Below are 22,516 nucleotides of genomic sequence, written 5' to 3'. Positions count from 1 at the left end.
GCTCTTTTCAAAAAGGAATTATTTCTGCCACTTGTTTTCTTTGAAAAAAAATCAATAATGTAAAAAATCGAAAATACTGAGGTACAAAATTACAGTAGAACACGGATATAACGAACACGGATATAGCGAACAAACGGATACAACGAACTGTTAAAAAATCCCCGATTTATCTCCTATATAATATCATATAAAATTTACGTATATAACGAACTCTCTACAGCGAACTAACAGATACAGCGAACTGATATCTGATCACCGACAAGCCCATCTATCACTAATTAGTGACGTGTATAGCGAACTGAGAAATCTCAATCTGACAATTGGCTGTACGCAATCAGTGGCGAATCAACACAATGGCGGCGAAACAATACAATCAGCAGTGACGGATCAACCTTGTTTAATTTGCATTGTGTTAATCTTACCTGTACATGTAATCTTGTCTGTAAAACAAACATTAAACATTAAAAAATTATGCTGTCATGGCGGGCAACAGTAAGAGGAAAGCTATCAGTTTAGACACGAAATTGAGAAATATTAATGCTGTTGATCCAAGATGGCGGACGTTTCCGAGCGAAAGCGTGTATAACGAACAACTGATATAATGAACTGATATCTCTGGTCCCTTGTAGTTCGTTATATCCGTGTTCTACTGTAATGTGATAAACATGGTTAATAAACCTTTGGAAGTAACACATTGTTCCACAATGTGGGAATCACACACGTCGGGAATTTTACTACGAACAAATGGCATTTGAACATTTTCAGGATTTATGAACATTTGACATCACATTCCCCTATAACATGACCAAAATAGATTTGCAGGTTGACAATCAGTCATCAATGCCTAGAAACATAACTGATCTGACACCCTGCAACTCTCTAACTGAAGAAACGGCACAGCTCTATACACGTCACACAGAGTGGCCTCCATCGCATTCTGTACAACCTGAACATTATCTTCATAAAAAATTTTAATTGGGTAGATCTTATTCTCTTAAAAGGCAGATCGTTACCTTCTATTTAATTATTGGACAAGGCTGAGTACGTCATTTCTTTCACTCAATAAAGACACATAAAGTGACTCTTGAAAATACATCATCTGTCGGAAATCTCATCCCTGGATATCACACCATATATTCTAGTATCATAATTCTTTTAGGTCAATACAAGAGCTGTTCATGCCACAAACAAATGATTGACTTCTACCATATACAGTGATGAAACACAAAATGTGTTGTTAAAAATTACCGTTGTTAGATTGATATATGCCCGAAAATAAATTTGTAAACTTTCTGTTACATTGATAATTGATACAGAACTGAATTCATTTGTAATCATTGGCATCACTAACTAATCTTGGCTATTGTATAAAGTCCAAGGTTAAGCTTTATCCCCATGTTGAGCACTCAATATACACAGTAACAAAACACAAGTGTGCAAACATTAACATGTGCATGAATGTATAGTTGGCTGCGCACTCATGAAAGTGTATTTATTCAGTATGTATGAACTAGCTTCAGGATTACACAGTATGTAGAAGGGAAGATAAAATAATGACTAACCTCAAACAACTTAAGCTGATGTCTGCTTTCACTTGGGTAGCAAGATTATTAATTTCTTTCCATATACAAACTTAATTTTGATGTTCTAAATTGCTTCAGAGCTTGAAACTTGATAATCTGAAGATTTCAATGACTTCAATGGAAATACGCATAGCTTTAGTAAACGAAGGTTCCTTACAAAAATTCATTAATGACCAAATTCTGAAACCTCTCCAGCATTCTCGAGGTGATTTTGCATACTGTGATGCTATGTATTTTTGTGTACATTTGTGAGTATGCATCTCGAGTTGTTACTGCACACAGTTGTATGTCTGTGTGACTGCAAGTACACATTGAAACATGTTTCAAGAGTTGTAGGAATGACATCTCTACACATTCACCAATCTCAGTAAAAATTAGATCTTACTTCTCACGACCACTAAACAAAGATCTAAGGACATCCCATTACGGGTCACGTCAGAATGACCTCTAACCCGATCGATCAGAGCATTGTCTACCAGATTGGGAAAGTGAGCGTCGAAATGTGTTAACATGGTGCATTTCAGAACAACAGTTACGGGCTGCAAGACATACTAACACGAAAGACTAACATAAAAGAAATGACTAACAGTCAAGGCCTCAAATGATATACTTGGCATATATATATATGTATCCTTTGAGGCATTTTATGTTAGTCATTTCTTTTGTCGGTCAAAGTTCGTGAACCATGGCCAGTAATGGGATGTTCTCAGATCTTTGTTCAGAGGTAGCGAGAACTAAGATCTAATTTTAATAATGATTGACACGTCAATATTATTCCATCAAATTACACATGTTGACCTATGTGATGTTCACAAGTGATCTTTACATCAATAAGTGGCACATATATACGTTAACTGTTTCACAATACTTGTACTTCCCCATCGCACCTGCAGCCATATGATGGTTTACCCATTAGCTGTCCCCGGGTTATCTGTGATCTAGATAATTCTGTGACTGCAACTTGCTTACTCAGATCAAAACAGAGACTCTCACCTCATGCCTCGTGAACTTTTATCAACGAATGTGGATATATTTGATATCAGAATCATTCTTCAAACTTCTTCAGTTTGTAAACAGTAATATCCAGCGCCTTGAGTGTACAAAGAAAAGCTAACCAGCCTCAGAGGCAGAGAGATTAGTGACATCATTTGATTGTGATGTCACAATGGTCTGCAAGCAGTGTGATGCAATTCCATTGCACCTGTATCAGATATCACATGATCTCATTGGATATAACCTGTGGAAGCCAGTTTTGGATAATAAATCAACTTTTCACAACCCTCTTATCTAGAACCAGACACATTTGCCTCATTCGTGTCTCCTTATGTTTAGCTGCTGACTGAGTTCTTCTTGCTGGATTGGGAAGATCGATCAAAGGACAGTGCCCCCCTACAGATAGATCTCAGCTCCTCAACCAGAGTGTCGTAGCGGTAGGCCACACGGATGTCGGGGACGTTGGTGCGACTCACGTCATTTCCAGATACGCCTTCTAGGGTGTAGTTAGGGCCGAGCCAGTGCTGTTTCACCTGTTATTGAAATATGATGTTTTATACCCATAGAACATTACTAATTTAGCCTAACAAATTTTACACAATCCATCTCACTTTCTAAACTCTTGTTATTCTGTTTTACCATCTGGAAGAAGATATCTCATTATGAAAGGTATTTCTAACAATCCAAGACCTCTTTTAATCCAGTAAGAATATCACTTTTAAACAAATGTTACATCCTTGTGTTTTTAAACTTTCTAACTCATTATCTGCAGGATTTGTTTCGTTAAACCTTAAACCTCTAAAATGCTCTAAATATTGTATGTTCCATGTTATAAATGTGTATTTGTTTAATCCCCTTTACATTTCTGATGCTCTAAAGTAAGAAGAATTCCCAAATGGGAAATAAATATTTATCTTATCTTATATATAATAAGATTCGTGTACATAGACATGTAAAGACAACTTTCTCAATTTCAGATCAACTGTATTGGGTTTTATCATGTTTTTTCATTACATTGTTCTCATTACCAGAAGTGAATTAATGGAAAAATGTGTCCAGTTGCAACAGGATAACCTTAGTGCATTACATGCATTATAGCGAGACTACAGACAGCTTGGATTTCGGACTTTTCTGAAATATATTACGACAATTTTCAGAACTTCTGTGAAAATAACTTAATTGTCATAATTCTCCAATCATATGTCTGTACTATCCATTATTAATTGTCAGCATCTCTTTAGATGTAGCCGAGTCATCTGTACACCATCTGGACCAGATGAACCAGTGGTTGATAGCCTGAGGAAAGCTCCACACCATCCATACACAATCATAACTTTAGTCGAGTTAGTCCACATGAACTAACACCGCTGCTTATAGTTTCTTCAGTTTAAACATGCATTTGCCATCATTAAAAAACTAAACATCAATAAAATTGTCAAGGCATACATATAATAACCTGGTCGATCAGATAATAAGAAATCTGAAACTACGTTTTTGTGCTTACCAAATGAGGGAATCCACTCTGTAGAACACTGTTGCGAGAGATTTCACACATGTCGCATGTACTGAGCTTCCACACTTGGGCTGCAATGCTGTACTCCTCCATCAGCGGTTCCTGCACACAACACAACACTAGTGAAAGAGGGGCACACATTCAGTTCCATTTTGTAGCAATTTTGAAGATTGAGAGTTAATTTACCTCTGTAATTCCTGCATTTGGCAAGAAAGTTCAATTCTGTCCAAGAACCTAAGAATGATGACAGGACGAATCAACTCGACACTGACCTTAGTGAAGTGGAACTGAAGAGGATCATCTGTTGATAGGGAGACGTTGAGGCCTCGAGCCAAGTACTCCGGAAGTGGGTTGCGGTGGTAGTTGAGGAAGAGAGAGTTGTTGCTGAGCGGAGACATAGCGATGCCAATCTGAGCTAGGTAGTACAAGTATTGAAGCACTGGCACCTGCAACATGGATAGGTGGAGAGTTTCGTTTGTTTGTTGTTGAACGTAGTGCTCCACAATATTCCAGCTCTATGGTGGCAGGCTGTAAATAATTGAGTCTGGACCAGACAATCCAGTGATTGACATCATGAGCATTGATCCATCCAATTTTGATGAATTACATGCAATAATCCAAGTCACCAAACCTGACCACACAATCCATTAAGTCGCCCCTAAGCGCATAGGTTCTTTCTCCCTTTTACTCCCAATGGAATCTGTTTCGGTGGATAATCCAAAATGGATATTTTCTGGCAATGACTTTTTATATCACATGAGTGTGTGTATAATATTAAGATGATATTGCCAAAAGAGAATGTCTGTTTGTTTAATCTTTAGAGGAGATTTCTCATGTTGTCTGAATTTCTAGTACACGCAGGGATTTACCTGATATATTTTAGAGTTGTCCAGGAGACTCAAAGCTATTGACTTTTAAGGTTTAAAAATTGGGTCCAAAGCTACAAAATGGGTGTCCTAGAGAGTTGACAGCTTAATACAGCACTCTACTGCAAGTGACGTAAGACTGCACATCCTCAGAGGCTGTTAGTTACAAATTTATATTGAGTTAGCCAATTAAAAACATATTTATGTATTGAATTTTTCAAATGATTATGTACAGAAATTTGTTTTCAATGGTAAAAAAAAATGAAATTGAAGCATTCATTCTGAAATAGGAACATTCATTTTCTGCACTCTGTATTTTAATATTGCGTCCTATTTCAGTTGATATGCATATCATATAGGATACAGGATTCTCTGTCCTGTAAATCCCTGATGACCAACCTTCCTGAGAACCAGGCCATGTGAGATGCTCTCAGCAAACATGAAGCCAGCGAGGAGATGCGTCACATTGCCGGCCTCACCACAGTGGGGGCGAAATTTGAAGGTGCTGAACCCTCGCTCACTGCGGATGGAAACAAACAAGATCAAAGCTGTAACACCTTAGCTGACTCTAAAAGCATTTAATGGTGGAATTAATGCGGGTAGTTACCTCTGCTATCCATACATGGAATAGTGTCTTTCAATGAAATACCAACTGAATAGAGCTCAATGCTAGCAAGCAGATTCTGTGCCCGTGTCAGGCTGAAGGACTTGTTTTGATCTGACATTTTGATATTCTTTTCTGAAATCTGTTAAAGAAATTTCACTTGAAAATGCCTCAGTCTGGTCAATTCCTGCCATCATTTGCTATGTTGTGGACAGAAAGGACAAGTGGGAAAAGTTGTTGACAACTACTTATGTTGAATAGTTGGGGAGTTTCACCATTCAGGATTCAAAATTTCCACAAGTCTGCTAGAACAAGATTGGCCAAATTCAGGAAGAACTAGTGACATAATCTTGTGGTTTACCACTTCTACTATAAGGTAGATGGCAACTCTGCAGCAGATAATTATGGGCAAACTGGTGAAAAAAAAGATTTAACACCAACAGTGTCTTACAATGACCTGAATTCCTTTTGATTCTGCAGATTTTGTGGGACAACACAATATGTATCGGTAGTGGCCATGGTCATTTGGGCCAAACAAAATGATGATAGATATATTCTGCTTTTGATTTATGATTGGTCCTTTCTCTGGGAAAAAAGAAGTGGCATATCAATCTATTCCCATATTGCTTACAACCATTATATCATTCACATGGCCAATTCTTTTGCTCAACATGCATGAAGATCATCATAGGCAATGAAAATGTGTGAATGTGTGGGGTTGTGGTAAACTGATGGTGTGTTCCTCACCTCCTGAACATGTTGAGCACGGTGATGTTGGCATACATGTAGAACAGGTAGTAGCTGTAGGGGGGGTTCTCTTCGGACTTCCAGTCCTGTGGAAGGGGCGTGTCCTTGTCAAACACAATGTGCTCAGATTTGGACTCATCGTCCACAGAATCAAAGCCCGTCACCTGAAGGAGAATTATTTTAAACCTCAAAATTTAACTCGCATCAATCTTTTCTTGAAGCCTAATCAGATAAGTGTTATTTTACACTGAAGTGAGAAATACTACGTACCTGACCTGCAAATAGTTAACTCAGGGAAAAACAGTGAGGAGACTGGATCAGATAGTCCAGTGATCAATATTGTGAGCAACGATCCAAGCCATAGGGGTACGCAATTAACTATCACTAAGCCTGACCACCCTATCCATTTGGTCGTCTCTTACAACTAGCATAGGTTGCTGGGGATGTGTTCTGTGTTCTGATTCGTCACATCTTTCACAGTTCATTCAAGATATTGAATATGCTTTTCATCCGTTTCATGTTTGACAAGTCTACACATTTTCATAAACAAATGTCAAAGAATGGTTATGGTTCATTAAGAAAGTATCCTAATACGTGAAAATCTACTTGTTTTTGCGTAGTTATCCTTTGTTTACAATGGTTGTACGGCTCCACGTGCTATCATCGAAGCCCAACGGAGAGCTAGAGATACGGTCACTTTGATGTATAAATATATATTGTCATGAAATTCACTGTCGCAGTGGTAGTAGCATATCTATATAATTATGCAAAACAATATGTTAAGCGACCCCAAATACTTGAATAAGTCCGTTCTATACTGATTTCTGAAAAAGCGCGTTTGTTTACAAACAAGAGAAAAGTCTGGTCACGTGATATGCAAATTAGCCTGTGGCAGTGGTGTTATGCTGAGTCACCACTGCGACGGAGTGTGGGCATTCCCTTCACTTACATATTGCAGGAAGGCATGTAGTTCTGGGTGACTCTTGGGGTTGTTGGTGGCTTCGAACAGAGGCAGGAACACATTCTCCAAGATCTCCTCAAAGTTCTTCACAAGCTTGTTGCTGTGGTACACATCACTGAAACAACACACGTGTCAGTGTGAGACAAGAAACAAAATGTGTCAATGTGTGAAACAACACATGTGTCAGTGTGGGACAAGAAACAAAATGTGTCAATGTGTGAAACAACACACGTGTCAGTGTGAGACAAGAAACAAAATGTGTCAATGTGTGAAACAACACACGTGTCAGTGTGAGACAAGAAACAAAATGTGTCAATGTGTGAAACAACACATGTGTCAGTGTGGGACAAGAAACATTGTCTGTGATACACAACTGAAACTTCAACACATGTGCAACTCTGTCACAAACAGCAACATGTGTGTTACGGTGTGACAAGAAACATGTGTCAATGTGTGAAACTTCAACACATGTGCAACTCTGTCACGAACAGCAACATGTGTGTTACGGTGTGACAAGAAACAACATGTGTCAATGTGTGAAACAAAACATTGTCTCAGCTGTGATACACAACTGAAACTTCAACACATGTGTAACTTCTTTCAGTGGTATTTAGAAGTTGGTGTGATGAAGAAGTTGGTCAAACATGTGTAACTGTGTCACAAACAGCAACATGTGTTAGTGTGTGACAAGAAACACCATCAACACAAACCTGCTTCTTACAGCCTGCATGCATACAACAATTACAACTATTCACCACATCCATACAACACGTTTCTCAAATATGACCACATCATCATAAACTATTGCAGTCTAGGAAGTATATAATGACAGGAATATCAGTGACACACTTCACAATTACGTTTCACTTTTCATTTGCTTATAACACTTGTCAATCAGTGAATATTCAAACCATGAAAGCAAAGGTAAGTTTCACGTACTAGAGTCTGGGAATCTGCACCAGCCATCGGACGTTCTCCGAGTGAACGCGATGCTCCACTGCCCACTTTGCCAACTTGTCCCACTCATCTCGACTCCGCCCATAGATAGACAGACGGTATTCTGCATTTTGATATTTGCTCTCCTCCAAGTCACTCATCACTTCCTGCGTGTCAAGGTAGATCAGAGAAATCAGTGGTATTCTCACGGTGCCTTTAACTACTCGCTTACAGTTCAAGACAATTAATATATACAGGTATGGAACATTAAACTTCAAGGCCTTTTCACAGCTTTTCAAAGCTTCCATGTGTCACTTTCAAGGCTTTTTTAGGTGGGTTAGTAGCCTTAGTCTGTCAATATTTTAATAAATCCAGCATACTATATATGCCGTAATACCTAAAAAGAAGAATGAACATGACAAAATATCTACATATTTATTAAGTCTATCATGATTTCTTCATGGTCTTTGGCACTCAGATCTATCACTTACTTTTACTGACAAGTATGTCACAGTGTACAAATTCAAGGCTTTTCAAGCTATTTGGGTAGTGTTCAATGCCTTCTCAAGGTTGACATTAAAATGAAGAGGAGCCTCAAAATTCAAGGCCTTTTCAAGCATGTATGAACCTTAATATACATCATTGCAATAACATGTTTCCAAACCAGCTGGTTAAATGAACAATTCCTTGTATTGTCACACCTAATACTATGGAGCACTGTACCGTATACAGTCCTGATAGCTGCACTTTCACTCTCACTTTCACACTTGTATGGCATAGAGCCCTGGGCTCTGTTCCACAAAGAGATAGGCAATAGGCTGCATTAGTCGTAGCACTAAGTTCCACTTAGCATATTGCCCGGGTAGCTGCATTTCCACTCTCAGTCCTGCATTTGTAGGACATATTGCCCTCAAAGCTGCATTCCAGCTGCATTCCCACTCTCACCGAGTCGTACATTTGTATGGAATATTGCCCGGGTAGCTGCGTTCCCACTCTCAGTCCTGCATTTGTAGGACATATTGCCCTCAAAGCTGCATTCCAGCTGCATTCCCACTCTCACCGAGTCGTACATTTGTATGGAATATTGCCCAGATAGCTGCGTTCCCACTCTCACCGAGTCGTACATTTGTATGGAATATTGCCCGGGTAGCTGCATTTCCACTCTCAGTCCTGCATTTGTAGAACATATTGCCCTCACAGCCGCATTCCAGCTGCATTCCCACTCTCACCAATCGTACATTTGTTGGAATATTGCCCAGATAGCTGCACTTCCACTCTCACCGAGTCGTACATTTGTATGGAATATTGCCCAGATAGCTGCACTTCCACTCTCACCGAGTCGTACATTTGTATGGAATATTGCCCAGATAGCTGCACTTCCACTCTCACCGAGTCGTACATTTGTATGGAATATTGCCCGGGTAGCTGCATTTCCACTCTCAGTCCTGCATTTGTAGAACATATTGCCCTCACAGCCGCATTCCAGCTGCATTCCCACTCTCACCGAGTCGTACATTTGTATGGAATATTGCCCAGATAGCTGCACTTCCACTCTCACCGAGTCGTACATTTGTATGGAATATTGCCCAGATAGCTGCACTCCCACTCTCACCGAGTCGTACATTTGTATGGAATATTGCCCAGATAGCTGCACTTCCACTCTCAGTCCTGCATTTGTAGGACATATTGCCCTCAAAGCTGCATTCCAGCTGCATTCCCACTCTCACCGAGTTGTACATTTGTATGGAATATTGCCCAGATAGCTGCACTTCCACTCTCACCGAGTCGTACATTTGTATGGAATATTGCCCAGATAGCTGCACTTCCACTCTCACCGAGTCATACATTTGCATGAAAGATTGCCCAGATAGCTGCATTCCCACTCTCAACGAGTCGTACATTTGTATGAAATATTGCCCAGATAGCTGCACTTCCACTCTCAAATCTACAATTGTACCTGGCTTTAAAACTATATACCCAATGACTGACAACATGACACCTACCTTTATCACCTGACCAAAGTATTTGCCATTGATGTAGTTGTCAGTTTTGATGAAAATCTCCCTCAACCGACTTTCACCAATAGGATTATACTTGGCATTGAACTTATCAAATCTGTGAAATGTGTTTCTGTCCTGAAATGCAGATAAGTCAAACATGTCAGTTATTATTTGTCTGTTTGTGGTTTAACACTGACCTCAACAATAGTCAAGATACATGACAGCGGTCTGTAAATAATCGAGACCAGACAATCCGGTGATTTATATTTTGAGCATCGATCCACGCAATTGGGATCGATGACATGCATCAACCAAGTCAGTGAGCCTGACCACCCGATCCCGTTAGTCACCTTTTACGACAAGCATGCCTTTTACGGCAAGCCTGGGATGCTGAAGATCTATTCTACCCCGGATCTTCACAGGTCAATCGAGTTTTGACCAGACAATCCGGTGATTTATATTGTGAGCAACGATCCATGCTGTCCGGGTACGATGACACGCAACAACCCAGTCCCTGCATCTGACCACCCAATCTATTTGGTCACCTGTTAAACCAGCATAGGTTGCTGGGATCAATTCTTAGCCAGAATCCCCACAGTGTCTTAAGTGTCACTTGCTCCATTCAGAGTTGAAGCTTAACATGAATATCAAACAGATTTCATGACAAACTATCACACTGTATTCTTGAGAGAGTGAGTGAATGAGTTAGGCTTAACACCGCCTTAAACAGTGTTCGAGTTATATCACAGCGTGTCAGCTTTATGTGGTATGAAAGCCTGAAGTGATGTATGTCTCAGACGCTCACCACTTCGGTGAAACCCACGAGCATGGGTATGGTGCTGACAAACCCATAAACATAATCAGCTTGAAGCGGGATTCAAACTCACAATCATAGGTTTCCGGCATTTCCAGGGGATGCAATTCTGCACAGCGAATAATGGTACCTTAGACGACTTGGCCACCCGAGCCCCCCAGTATTCTTGAAAGCCATCACATGCAACCAGTGGCAATCTTATAAATAGCAATGTCCAGTGGTAGAGAACAGAGGACAGGGACAATATATCAGGTTTGCATATAGAGATAGTTTGATGACTGTCCCCATATGCTTTAACCTTTTATCATTCATAAAAAAAATATCTCACACTACATATCTGTAGCATGACGGTAAATTGGTAATGCTAACATACTACAACAAAACATCTTATTCAGAGTTGAGAACTGAAATAAAACACTGAAAGTTAGACTTGGTCTGGGGGACTATATGATTTGTTCATATATTGTAAGGACATGTATCACAAAAGGGGTCTCAGACTTCATGAAATCCACTGAATTCATCAGACCCGAGGAAAATTCTCATCCCTGCTAATTGAGGTGAGAAGTTCCTTGTGTATATACTTACAGCATGTACATCCAACATGTCCACATTTAGATCATATGTTGTCAGATTGAGACTTTTGAACACCTAAAACACAAGAAATGATTGAACTTAAATTATGATCTCTCAAAACTGTCATTTCAATATACTACACATGAGCAGGGTGAGAAATCAATTATTACTATCATCAGTAGCAGCTGACAAAGGAATGTCACTGGTCCTTCCTAAACAATACTCAGATGAGCAGATTTATCAGTGAATTTTCAAGAGACAGATAGTATTAGGACTTTTTCGTGATATGATCATTGTTCTATATCATGACCAAATTTGAAAAATATCTTTGGAACATTTTGGATCCTATGATGGACTACTTGTGTCTATAATTGATTGTGGAGAAAAAAAAAGTTCTCAAATGTATCACAGATATGTTTAACAGGCATTGTAATTTATAGGTAAAAACAAAATTTAAAATAGTGAGGTCCTGAACAAATTAGGGTGTCATATTTGGAGGGAACAAGCAGGGAAATTTCAGCTTCATTGGTCTTGGTTTCTGCGGAGACGACATTTACAGAGTGAGAAAATGCATCTTGAGAGAATTTAGGAGCAGGGTCAAAGTGCAAAGGTCAAATAAAGATCAAATAATAAAATATTGTGAAAAAGAAACATGTGTTTAGCCATGTTGTCATAAGGACTAGAAGAAATTTGCCATTTTTAGGGTTTTGCTGTATGGTATCATTATAAGGACTGGTGGAATAAAACTGTTAGTTTTTATCGCTGCCTTTGTGGAACACACACATGTCTCTTGGCTCCGTGTCTTACCTCAGCCAAGGTCATCAGTTTGCTGTTCCTGTCTTTACACACAACCTCATCTTCGCTTGTCTTCATCTTCTTCTTGATGAACCTCAACAGATGTTTCTGGTTCATGCAGGAGGAGGCATGTACGTGGGTGTCCACCTAAAACACACAGAGGCTGTGAGTCTGCGGGCCTTGATATCAGTAACACAGCAATACAAGGCAGTCTGCACAGTCGTAGTGTCTATAGCAAATACACAAGTTGAAGTCCATACATGTACCCTAACACACCTTTTCATACTCAACAGCTCATGCTACATCTTGCAGTGTTCAAAATTAAGGGGATTCCCAGGGTTTTTGAGGCATTCTGCATTAGTATTTGAATCCTATATCTTTAAGTTGACAGTCAGTGAATGCTGAACAAATTGCCAGGAGAATCTCCATGTTATCAGTTTATCTAAGATTAGACACCAAGTGACACCCGAGAGTCTTTTGATATGAAATATATCTACACAAGTCCAGGTTTCATTCTTCTTATGATCCAAAATCATTCGTCTAGTTTTTTTCAGTTTGCAAACAGTAATCACCACTGTCTTGAGTATAAGAAGTATGGCCAACCAGCTTCATTTGCAGAGAGATTAGTGATGTCATTTGATTACGACATCATGGTACCCAATGAGGTCACAATGGTCTGAAAGTATTGTCATTCAATTTCATTGCAGTGATATCTCCAAGGAGATCTCACCAAAGTGATAACTGCTGTGGAAGCCAGATTTTTGTGTGATAAAATAAAGTTTTTATTTTCCAAAACTAAGAAATATTTTCACAACCCCAAAACTGAGCATTTAAGCATCTTCCTCTTTATTGGGCCCTTTAGGCTTTTTATATTTTATTAGTTGTTTTAAAAGGAAAAGAAATCCTGGAGGTCTAATAAAATATCACTATCCCATTATTATTATTTACCTATTTTCATTTCGCAATGTCGATGGTCAAAATAAAAATTATCACAAATTGAACTTACCTCTCTTGGGGAAGATTAGTACAGAACTTTTGACATGTCAATAATATACTTAATGCGTGCATTTTGGAAGAGGAAGCTGATACAGCTCGTTTTTTTCAGTGAAATATATGTGTGTTTACAGTGAAAGTCGTACAGAAACGTATGGGAATGTTGACTTCAACATGTATGCCATATATATTTGACTTCTCTGCCCCACACATTTCGTTGACAATATCAGAATCTGCCACAACACTGTTAATTAAACCCGCAACCGTTCCTTCTAACTTCATGTTGATAAACTCCCATTGATGTGTTATGTTTTTTTTCACTTTTGTATTTGAATACATTGGCAACAAAAAAAATAAGCAGGGTAACTGTATTTTCTATTTTTAACGTCAGCATTTCTCTCATTATTTATGAGATATAAAAGGCCTTATCAGTGAAATACAAGTACCACCATGAAGTTGTCACATGTAGTTATAAATAACAGCATGAATTGGGAAATTCTAAATTTAAATTTATGAGTTTTTTCTGACATTTGGTGCAGACAAGTATGGGTCTCTGAGTAGGTCCCGATAAATCAAAGTGTGATCTGACCTTTCTGATGTTGTAGAAGTCTCTGTGGGGAACCTCTTTCTGAGAAGCGGACTCCTTCATTTCATTGAGCAAGCCATGCAGCTGGAACTTGTACGACAGGAACGAGAGACGGCGGTAACAGAAGGACTTCCTGGAAGCCAAAATGCCCAACAGTCACAATGAAGTTTAAGGGGGACTTATTAAGGCACAAGCAAAATGACAGTCGCTGGTTGAAGAGGCATTCAATATATGATAGCAGATTGAATAGCCTTGGCCCTGTCTATATTGTGAAAAGTTAAAAGCCGCCATTAGCAATATTCCTGCTATAAGATAGCATATCAATAATCAAATCTGGACCTGACAATCCAGTGATTGATATTGTGAACAACGATCCATGCTGTAGGGGTACGATGACACGCTATCAATAAAGTTGCCGAGTGTGACCACCTGATCCATTTAGATGCCCTTACAACCAGCAAAGGAAACAAGGGACCTACTTAGATGACCTTACAATCATGAAAGGTTACAAGGGACCTATTAAGATGCCCTTTCAACCAGCAAAGTTTACAAGGGACCTATTTAGATGCCCTTACAATCAGCAAGGGTGACAAGGGACCTATTTAGATGCCCTTTCAACCATGGCCAGCAAGGGTTACAAGGGACCTATTTAGATGCCCTCATCAACCGCAAGGGCTACAAGGGACCTATTTAGATGCCCTTGCAACCAGCAAAGTTTACAAGGGACCTATTTAGATGCCCTTACAACCAGCAAGGGTTACACAGGACCTATTTAGATGCCCTTATCAACTGCAAGGGCTACAAGGGACCTATTTAGACGCCCTTACAACCAGCAAAGGTTACAAGGGACCTACTTAGATGTCCTTACAATCAGAAAAGGCTACAAGGGACCTATTTAGATGCCCTTACAACCAGAAAAGGTTACAAGGGACCTATTTAGATGCCCTTATCAACCGCAAGGGCTACAAGGGACCTATTTAGATGCCCTTACAACCAGCAAAGGTTACAAGGGACCTACTTAGATGCCCTTACAATCAGAAAAGGCTACAAGGGACCTATTTAGATGCCCTTACAACCAGAAAAGGTTACAAGGGACCTATTTAGATGCCCTTACAGGGTTAGAAACTAACAGTTTTTGTCCACTAGTCCTTATAATGATCACATATAGCAAAACCCTTAAAATGGGCCAATTTCTACTGGTCCTTAGGATACCTTTACTATTGGGCATTTTGGTAAGGACTACAGGACTAGTGCCAATTTCTAACCCTGCCTTACAACCAGCAAGGGTTACAAGGGACCTATTTAGATGCCTTACAACCAGCAAAGTTTACAAAGGACCTATTTAGATGCCCTTACAACCAGCAAGGGTTACAAGGGACCTATTTAGATGCCCTTACAACCAGCAAGAGTTTTTAAGGGACCTATTTAGATGCCCTCACTGTTACAACCAGTAAAATTAACAAGGGACCTATTTAGATGCCCTTACAACCAGCAAAGTTTACAAGGGACCTATTTAGATGCCCTTACAACCAGCAAAGTTTACAAGGGACCTATTTAGATGCCCTTACAACCAGCAAAGTTTACAAGGGACCTATTTAGATGCCCTTACAACCAGCAAGGGTTACAAGGGACCTATTTAGATGCCCTTACAACCAGTAAAGTTTACAAGGGACCTATTTAGATGCCCTTACAACCAGCAAAGTCTACAAGGGACCAATTTAGATGCCCTTACAACCAGCAAAGTCTACAAGGGACCTATTTAGATGCCCTTACAACCAGCAAGGGTTACAAGGGACCTATTTAGATGCCCTTACAACCAGCAAGGGTTACAAGGGACCTATTTAGATGCCCTTACAACCAGCAAAGGTTACAAAGGACCTATTTAGATGCCCTTACAACCAGCAAGGGTTACAAGGGACCTATTTAGATGCCCTTACAATCAGAAAAGGCTACAAGGGAACTATTTAGATGCCCTTACAACCAGCAAGGGTTACACAGGTCCTATTTAGATTCCCTTACAGGGTTAGAAACTAACAGTTTTTGTCCACTAGTCCTTATAATGATAACATATAGCAAAACCCTTAAAATGGGCCAATTTCTACTAGTCCTTAGGATACCTTTACTATTGGGCATTTTGGTAAGGACTACAGGACTAGTGCCAATTTCTAACCCTGCCTTACAACCAGCAAGGGTTACAAGGGACCTATTTAGATGCCCTTACAACCAGTAAAGTTTACAAGGGACCTATTTAGATGCCCTTACAACCAGCAAAGTTTACAAGGGACCTATTTAGATGCCCTTACAACCAGTAAAGTTTACTAGGGACCTATTTAGATGCCCTTACAACCAGCAAAGTTTACAAGGGACCTATTTAGATGCCCTTACAACCCGCAAGGGCTACAAGGGACAGAGCCCTTGCAACAGGGCTATTGCAAAACAGCATCAGTACTTACAGAGGGCCATCACTGATGAAGGCATACATGAGATTCTGGTCATCTAGGTAGGTGTTCAGGTCTGGGTAGGGCCACTCAATAGGCACGTTTTTATCCATGGCCTCCCGACTGCGGTACACATGCACAACACCATTCACAAGCTTGGAGCAGCATCCCACGTCCTCATCCATGTCGATGTTGAAAGGGTCGCCATGTTTAAGTGGCGGGTGAATTGGATGATCTGCGACAATGAGGACTAGTGTCAAATTTTGTCATACGGTTTCAGAATCATAAATACTCACATGCCATGGAGTTGCATTGAGATCAATATTGTTGTTCATATTGGTGTAATGATGAATACCCGTACATAAAAAATGAGATATGTGATGTTACTTTACATACAGAGATATCTTAAAAAGTCTCATGCATAAGATAAATGTGTTCCAAAGCCAGGGATAAGTGAACTCTTATTAACCTTTTCATTATGAAGAACCAGAGTAATGAGGCCCAGAGCAGGCAATAGGTTGAGCATTGAACCCTGCTCTCCACGGACGGAATGAGTTAGTTTTAAAGCTGCTTTGAACATTATTTCAGTTATGCCGAAGAGAGTCAGCCTCTTGTGGAAGGAGAGCCTGAATTCATGAAGGCATCAGATTTTAACCACTTTCAGGAAACACACTAGCATGGTGCTTACAAACCTACATACATAATCAGGACATACAGTAAGTTACTGGCCAACCTAAGGGATGCAGCGAATTGCGGCGCCTTAGACAACTGGGCAAATATAAACTTGATCTTAACAAGGCCACACATTTTTTATTTTTCGTTTCACCGGCCTACCGGCCCTACTGAAAAGCAGCTGGAAAAGAAATAAATTAAACATAAAAATAATTTATTTTTATCATGTCTCTCAAGAGTAATATATACCCTCTTATACAATATAATATGTTATATATAAATTCCATGTCTACATCACTATCAGTGATTTAAGAAGCCAGCTGCAGTTCTAACTCCACAACACAATGACTTTCATATAAATAAAAAAATGATTGACATAGCTATTTATTTTTGTTTTCATTTCAACCGACCTTGTGTGGAAAGGCTGGAATAAATTCGTGAAACATAAAATTAAAAAATGAGGCCTAGACAGTTGAATGGAATGTTTCTAAATATGCTATTATAATTCTTCTCTTTACATGCTGATTTCACAAATAAAATATTATGCATAAAAAACATGAGAGTTAATGATGTCCAAATAACAACGCTGAGTGAGGTGTTGACTGACTTCTACTTCCTCTGCTCCACATAAAAGAATGTCAAAAGACAGACATTGTTAACATGAGTTCATGCAACCCACACTTGAGATTGGAAAATGCTTTAAAGCCGTATCACATACGTTTGGTGAAATTAAAAATGTAACAGGAGAATGATCATATACATATTTTATACTTTTAATTTTTGATCTCTTATTTCCTAAACATATATTCAGCAGCGTAACTACATTACAATTAAAAGTGATGATCAAATACCAGACTATGTTGTAAGCAATGTATTTTAGCAGAACACTAAGCATCACACAGGCCTATATTAACCACTACCCATACTGCTTGTAAGTGTGGCTGTCAAAGAAAAGATTGGTGACTAGTGACTCCCAGTCGAAATACTGGTGGGTGGCTGCATTTGTTGTTTAACGCCACACTCAACAATATTCCAGCTACATGACGGCGGCCTGTAAATGATGGAATCTGGACCATACAATCCAGTGATTGATATTGTGAGCAACAATCCATGCCGTCGGGGTATGGTGTCATGCCATCAACCAAGTCACCGAGCTTTACCACCCGATCCAGTAAGTTGCTTCTTACGACCCGGGGGCGGTCGGGTAGCCTAGTGGTTAAAGCGTTCACTCGTCACGCCGAAGACCCGGGGTTCGAATCCGGGTGAAGCCCATTTCTGGTGTCCCCCGCCGTGATATTGCTGGAATATTGCTAAAAGCGGCGTAAAACCAAACTCACTCACTCACTCTTACGACCCGATTAGGTTGCTGGGGAACAATTCTAACCCTGAATCCCCAATGCTTTCAAATACTGATACTGGTAAGATGGGACAAGAGAAAAATCAAATATATCTTAAGTTCTGACTCAGTTTCTCACTGCAGTGTTAAACGTCCCCCCAAAATTTATCTGTTTCCAAGTTATAGGAAAGAGAAAATAGATCTTGTAATATGAAAATGTAATCCTTTTACACTCTTTCACCAAGGTGATAAGATTTTTGTCCAGTTCGAAAAGAAGCAAAAAAGGTGACCAATTTACACATCATTTTTACCAGTCTGTGCAAAAGTGTTGAGTCTCTTGGATGAACATGGCTTTTAACATCATTTTCAGGAGAGAGTAATCATATGGACTAATATTGGCAGAGCTTACTAGACCAAATTTTACTTTACTCTGGGTTCTAATTAGTGGCTGAAGTCACAGAATGATTACACAAGCTTTTCCATTAATATCCTTATAATCCTGACACAATGAAACACTTGCTATGTTTGCTAAAGTTCATAAGTGCTCTAAAAATGTATCTGGGTACACTTTCACTAAACAATATTAGTGCTTTTGTCCAAGTTACTGTATAGGAGTTGTCACAGGGCTATGACGACTTTGTTTACAGTGTGCCCCTGGACTCGGGAAAGTAAACTTATGTTTTAAGTAGTCATTAATAAGATTCTCATACACTGATGTCCTTGTGTGTTCTGAGTTTCATAAGTGAGTGAGTGAGTGAGTATGGTTTTACGCCGCGTTTAGCACTATTCCAGCCATATCACGGCGGGGGACACCAGAAATGGGCTTCACACATTGCACCCATGTCGGGAATCGAACCCGGGTCCTCGGCGCGACGAGCGAACGCTTTAACCACTAGGCTACCCGACCGCCAGAGTTTCATAAGACATCAATATAACAGGTAGAGGGGAGGTGAAATAGGGTTTAATGTTCCAGATTATTGCACTTATATACAGCTATGTGCATGCGTATGCGTGTGTTTGTGCGTGTGCGTGTGCGTGTGTGTGTGCGTGAGGCTGCTCGTACCAGTCAAGACTAATGCCTGTTTTATGGTGCTAAACCAGTGAGATACCATCCTGCCATTTAACACGGATATCCCTCTCAGCCCTAGCTTACCGACTCCCAGACAACTAGTCTTTGTTTTAATCCCTTGACGAAAGCGCAAGGCAGGGTAATAACAAGTACCATCAACATGATCAACGTCTTTTGTTATGTGGCTGGGGATCAAAAGCCTTCCGCACTCCGAGCAGATGCTCTTTCCATGAGACCACAGAGGCATTTGCACAAGTAGAGGATGTATAGGAACCGCCAAGATCAATATGGCAAGCCATAAGACATCACATTGCAGTACACAATACTACAGCAATATATCACTATGGCCTGTGGTTGGGAACATTCCAATCACTATGGCCTGTGGTTGGGAACATTCCAATCACTATGGCCTGTTGTTTGGAACATTCCAATCGCTGTGGCCTGTATTTGGGAACATTCCAATCACTGTGGCCTGTAGTTGAGGACATTCCAATCACTGTGGCCTGTAGTTGGGGACATTCCAATCACTGTGGCCTGTAGTTGGGGACATTCCAATCACTGTGGCCTGTAGTTGGGGACATTCCAATCACTGTGGCCTGTAGTTGGAAACATTACAATCACTGTGGCCTGTAGTTGGAAACATTCCAATCACTATGGCCTGTAGTTGGGGACTTTCCAATCACTATGGCCTGTGGTTGGGAACATTCCAATCACTATGGCCTGTAGTTGGGAACATTCCAATCACTGTGGCCTGTAGTTGGGAACATTCCAATCACTGTGGCCTGTAGTTGGGAACATTCCAATCACTGTGGCCTGTAGTTGGGAACATTCCAATCACTATGGCCTGGAGTTTGGAACATTCCAATCACTTAGGCCTGTAGTTGGGAACATTCCAATCACTGTGGCCTGTAGTTGGGAACATTCCAATCACTGTGGCCTGTAGTTGGGAACATTCCAATCACTGTGGCCTGTAGTTGGGAACATTCCAATCACTGTGGCCTGTATTTGGGAACATTCCAATCACTGTGGCCTGTAGTTGGAAACATTCCAATCACTGTGGCCTGTAGTTGGAAACATTCCAATCACTGTGGCCTGTAGTTGGGAACATTCCAATCACTGTGGCCTGTAGTTGGAAACATTCCAATCACTGTGGCCTGTAGTTGGGAACATTCCAATCACTGTGGCCTGTATTTGGGAACATTCCAATCACTGTGGCCTGTAGTTGGAAACATTCCAATCACTGTGGCCTGTAGTTGGAAACATTCCAATCACTGTGGCCTGTGGTTGGGAACATTCCAATCACTGTGGCCTGTAGTTGGAAACATTCCAATCACTGTGGCCTGTAGTTGGAAACATTCCAATCACTGTGGCCTGTAGTTGGGAACATTCCAATCACTGTGGCCTGTAGTTGGGAACATGCCAATCACTGTGGCCTGTAGTTGGGAACATTCCAATCACTGTGGCCTGTAGTTGGGAACATTCCAATCACTGTGGCCTGTAGTTGGGAACATTCCAATCACTGTGGCCTGTAGTTGGGGACTTTCCAATCACTGTGGCCTGTAGTTGGGAACATTCCAATCACTGTGGCCTGTAGTTGGGAACATTCCAATCACTGTGGCCTGTATTTGGGAACATTCCAATCACTGTGGCCTGTGGTTGGGAATATTCCAATCACTGTGGCCTGTAGTTGGAAACATTCCAATCACTGTAGCCTGCAACTATATCATGGCAAGATGCAGTCATCAAAATGAGCTGTATGATGCAATCAGGCCCTCCCCCAGGCCCAGTGGACCATTCCTATAAACTGAGGATACGAAATACCTAAACAATGATACACTGATGCAGATGAGAATTTTTTTAAGGAAGTGTTTTCAAAATTTGATTTCCCTAACTTCAGACAGTGTGTGGTTGGGGAAGGGAGAGTGTTGAGTTCTTAGCTTTTAGTGAATGTACATGCATATTTCAATAATACAAAGGTATTAGCTTAATGTCATTCAAGTCCCTTGTGATTAACAAAAGGGAGGTTTCATACTTCATGGCCCCTCCAGACTTTTAAATAATCTACACCAACACACTGGTAAAATGCAGTATTTGTGAATCTTTTGATGCGAAATAAGGACAGTTAACCACTAAACGATTCAATATATGCCCCCAAACTGATGCAGCTTGATGATTATCTAGGAAGTTTGGTTTGGTGCTGAATTTGCAGCAAAAGCGCTGTGGACAGAGCTTTCAACAATAGGATATTTATACCTCTAAGACAAGCATGTAAAGAAATGTAAGCACATAAATAAGAAAGTATTTCCTAAATACTACCAACGATGAAATCTTCATGACTAGTAACACGAGAATGAAGTCAAATAAAGACAAGAATTCAAGCATCTTCATCATTATAAAAAATATATATTGTGAGTTAAGTGGAAGTGGCACTTAATCTTGATGTAAATATGCACTTGTTACAGAAAATACGAATGTCTGAGTTTCTAGAAATTAACCTCCCATAAAGATGTTGACATCCTACATGGTAAACGACAGAAGTCATACAATGTCTTAAACAGCACACATGAAAACAGTATATAGTTGAATAGATCTCGAGTACTCATTCTAGGCATATTATCAAGTGTGCACAAAATGTGATATGTTAATAAATTCAAACAGTTTAGCATGTTTAGCATTAGATTGAACACTTCTACCTAAACATCATAAGTAAATGAAAATGTATTAGTGGGTTTCGGCACACATGTTAAGGACACAAAAACAAACCTAATAGCAGACCTTATTGTATTAGGCTGTTGATCACCCTCTGTATAACACAAACTGCTCAGAGTTGTCTCCCCTAATGATCATGTCTGATACTGAGTCCTTTTCTGTGTTGCATATTTGACACGATAGTAATCCTATCCATCAAATAATGTGAGTTAAAACTCACGGATGAACTGAGAATTTATGGACAACAATACTCCTTGGCTGTATGTAATATATACACATTCTACATGTGAATGACAATGTTCTTGACAATAATTGGACATGTTCTTTC

The 22,516-nt window shown here is 40.0% G+C and overlaps 1 protein-coding gene across 4 annotated transcripts in view; it reads right to left on the bottom strand.

Moving 5' to 3' along the window:
• Positions 1–307: 307 nt before the first annotated feature.
• Positions 308–22,516, bottom strand: part of LOC124115188 (AMP deaminase 2-like) — a 76,227-nt gene continuing 54,018 nt past the window's right edge. For all 4 annotated transcript variants that reach the window (XM_046476098.2, XM_046476100.2, XM_046476101.2 and 1 more), the window contains 12 exons: positions 16,418–16,637; positions 13,968–14,097; positions 12,398–12,532; positions 11,603–11,665; positions 10,207–10,338; positions 8,207–8,370; positions 7,256–7,382; positions 6,307–6,470; positions 5,355–5,475; positions 4,362–4,535; positions 4,081–4,191; positions 308–3,109 (listed from right to left, as the gene is read on the bottom strand). In XM_046476098.2, the coding sequence (XP_046332054.2) occupies positions 2,912–3,109; positions 4,081–4,191; positions 4,362–4,535; positions 5,355–5,475; positions 6,307–6,470; positions 7,256–7,382; positions 8,207–8,370; positions 10,207–10,338; positions 11,603–11,665; positions 12,398–12,532; positions 13,968–14,097; positions 16,418–16,637 (1,739 nt within the window). In that variant the 3' untranslated portion in view covers positions 308–2,911. The remainder of the gene's footprint in view (positions 3,110–4,080; positions 4,192–4,361; positions 4,536–5,354; positions 5,476–6,306; positions 6,471–7,255; positions 7,383–8,206; positions 8,371–10,206; positions 10,339–11,602; positions 11,666–12,397; positions 12,533–13,967; positions 14,098–16,417; positions 16,638–22,516) is intronic.

The sequence above is a fragment of the Haliotis rufescens genome, unplaced genomic scaffold (assembly GCF_023055435.1).
Source record: "Haliotis rufescens isolate VD_foot unplaced genomic scaffold, xgHalRufe1.0.p SCAF_86, whole genome shotgun sequence".
NCBI lineage: Eukaryota > Metazoa > Mollusca > Gastropoda > Lepetellida > Haliotidae > Haliotis > Haliotis rufescens.
Note: the sequence above shows the minus strand (reverse complement) of the source record. Positions and strands in the feature narration are given on the sequence as shown.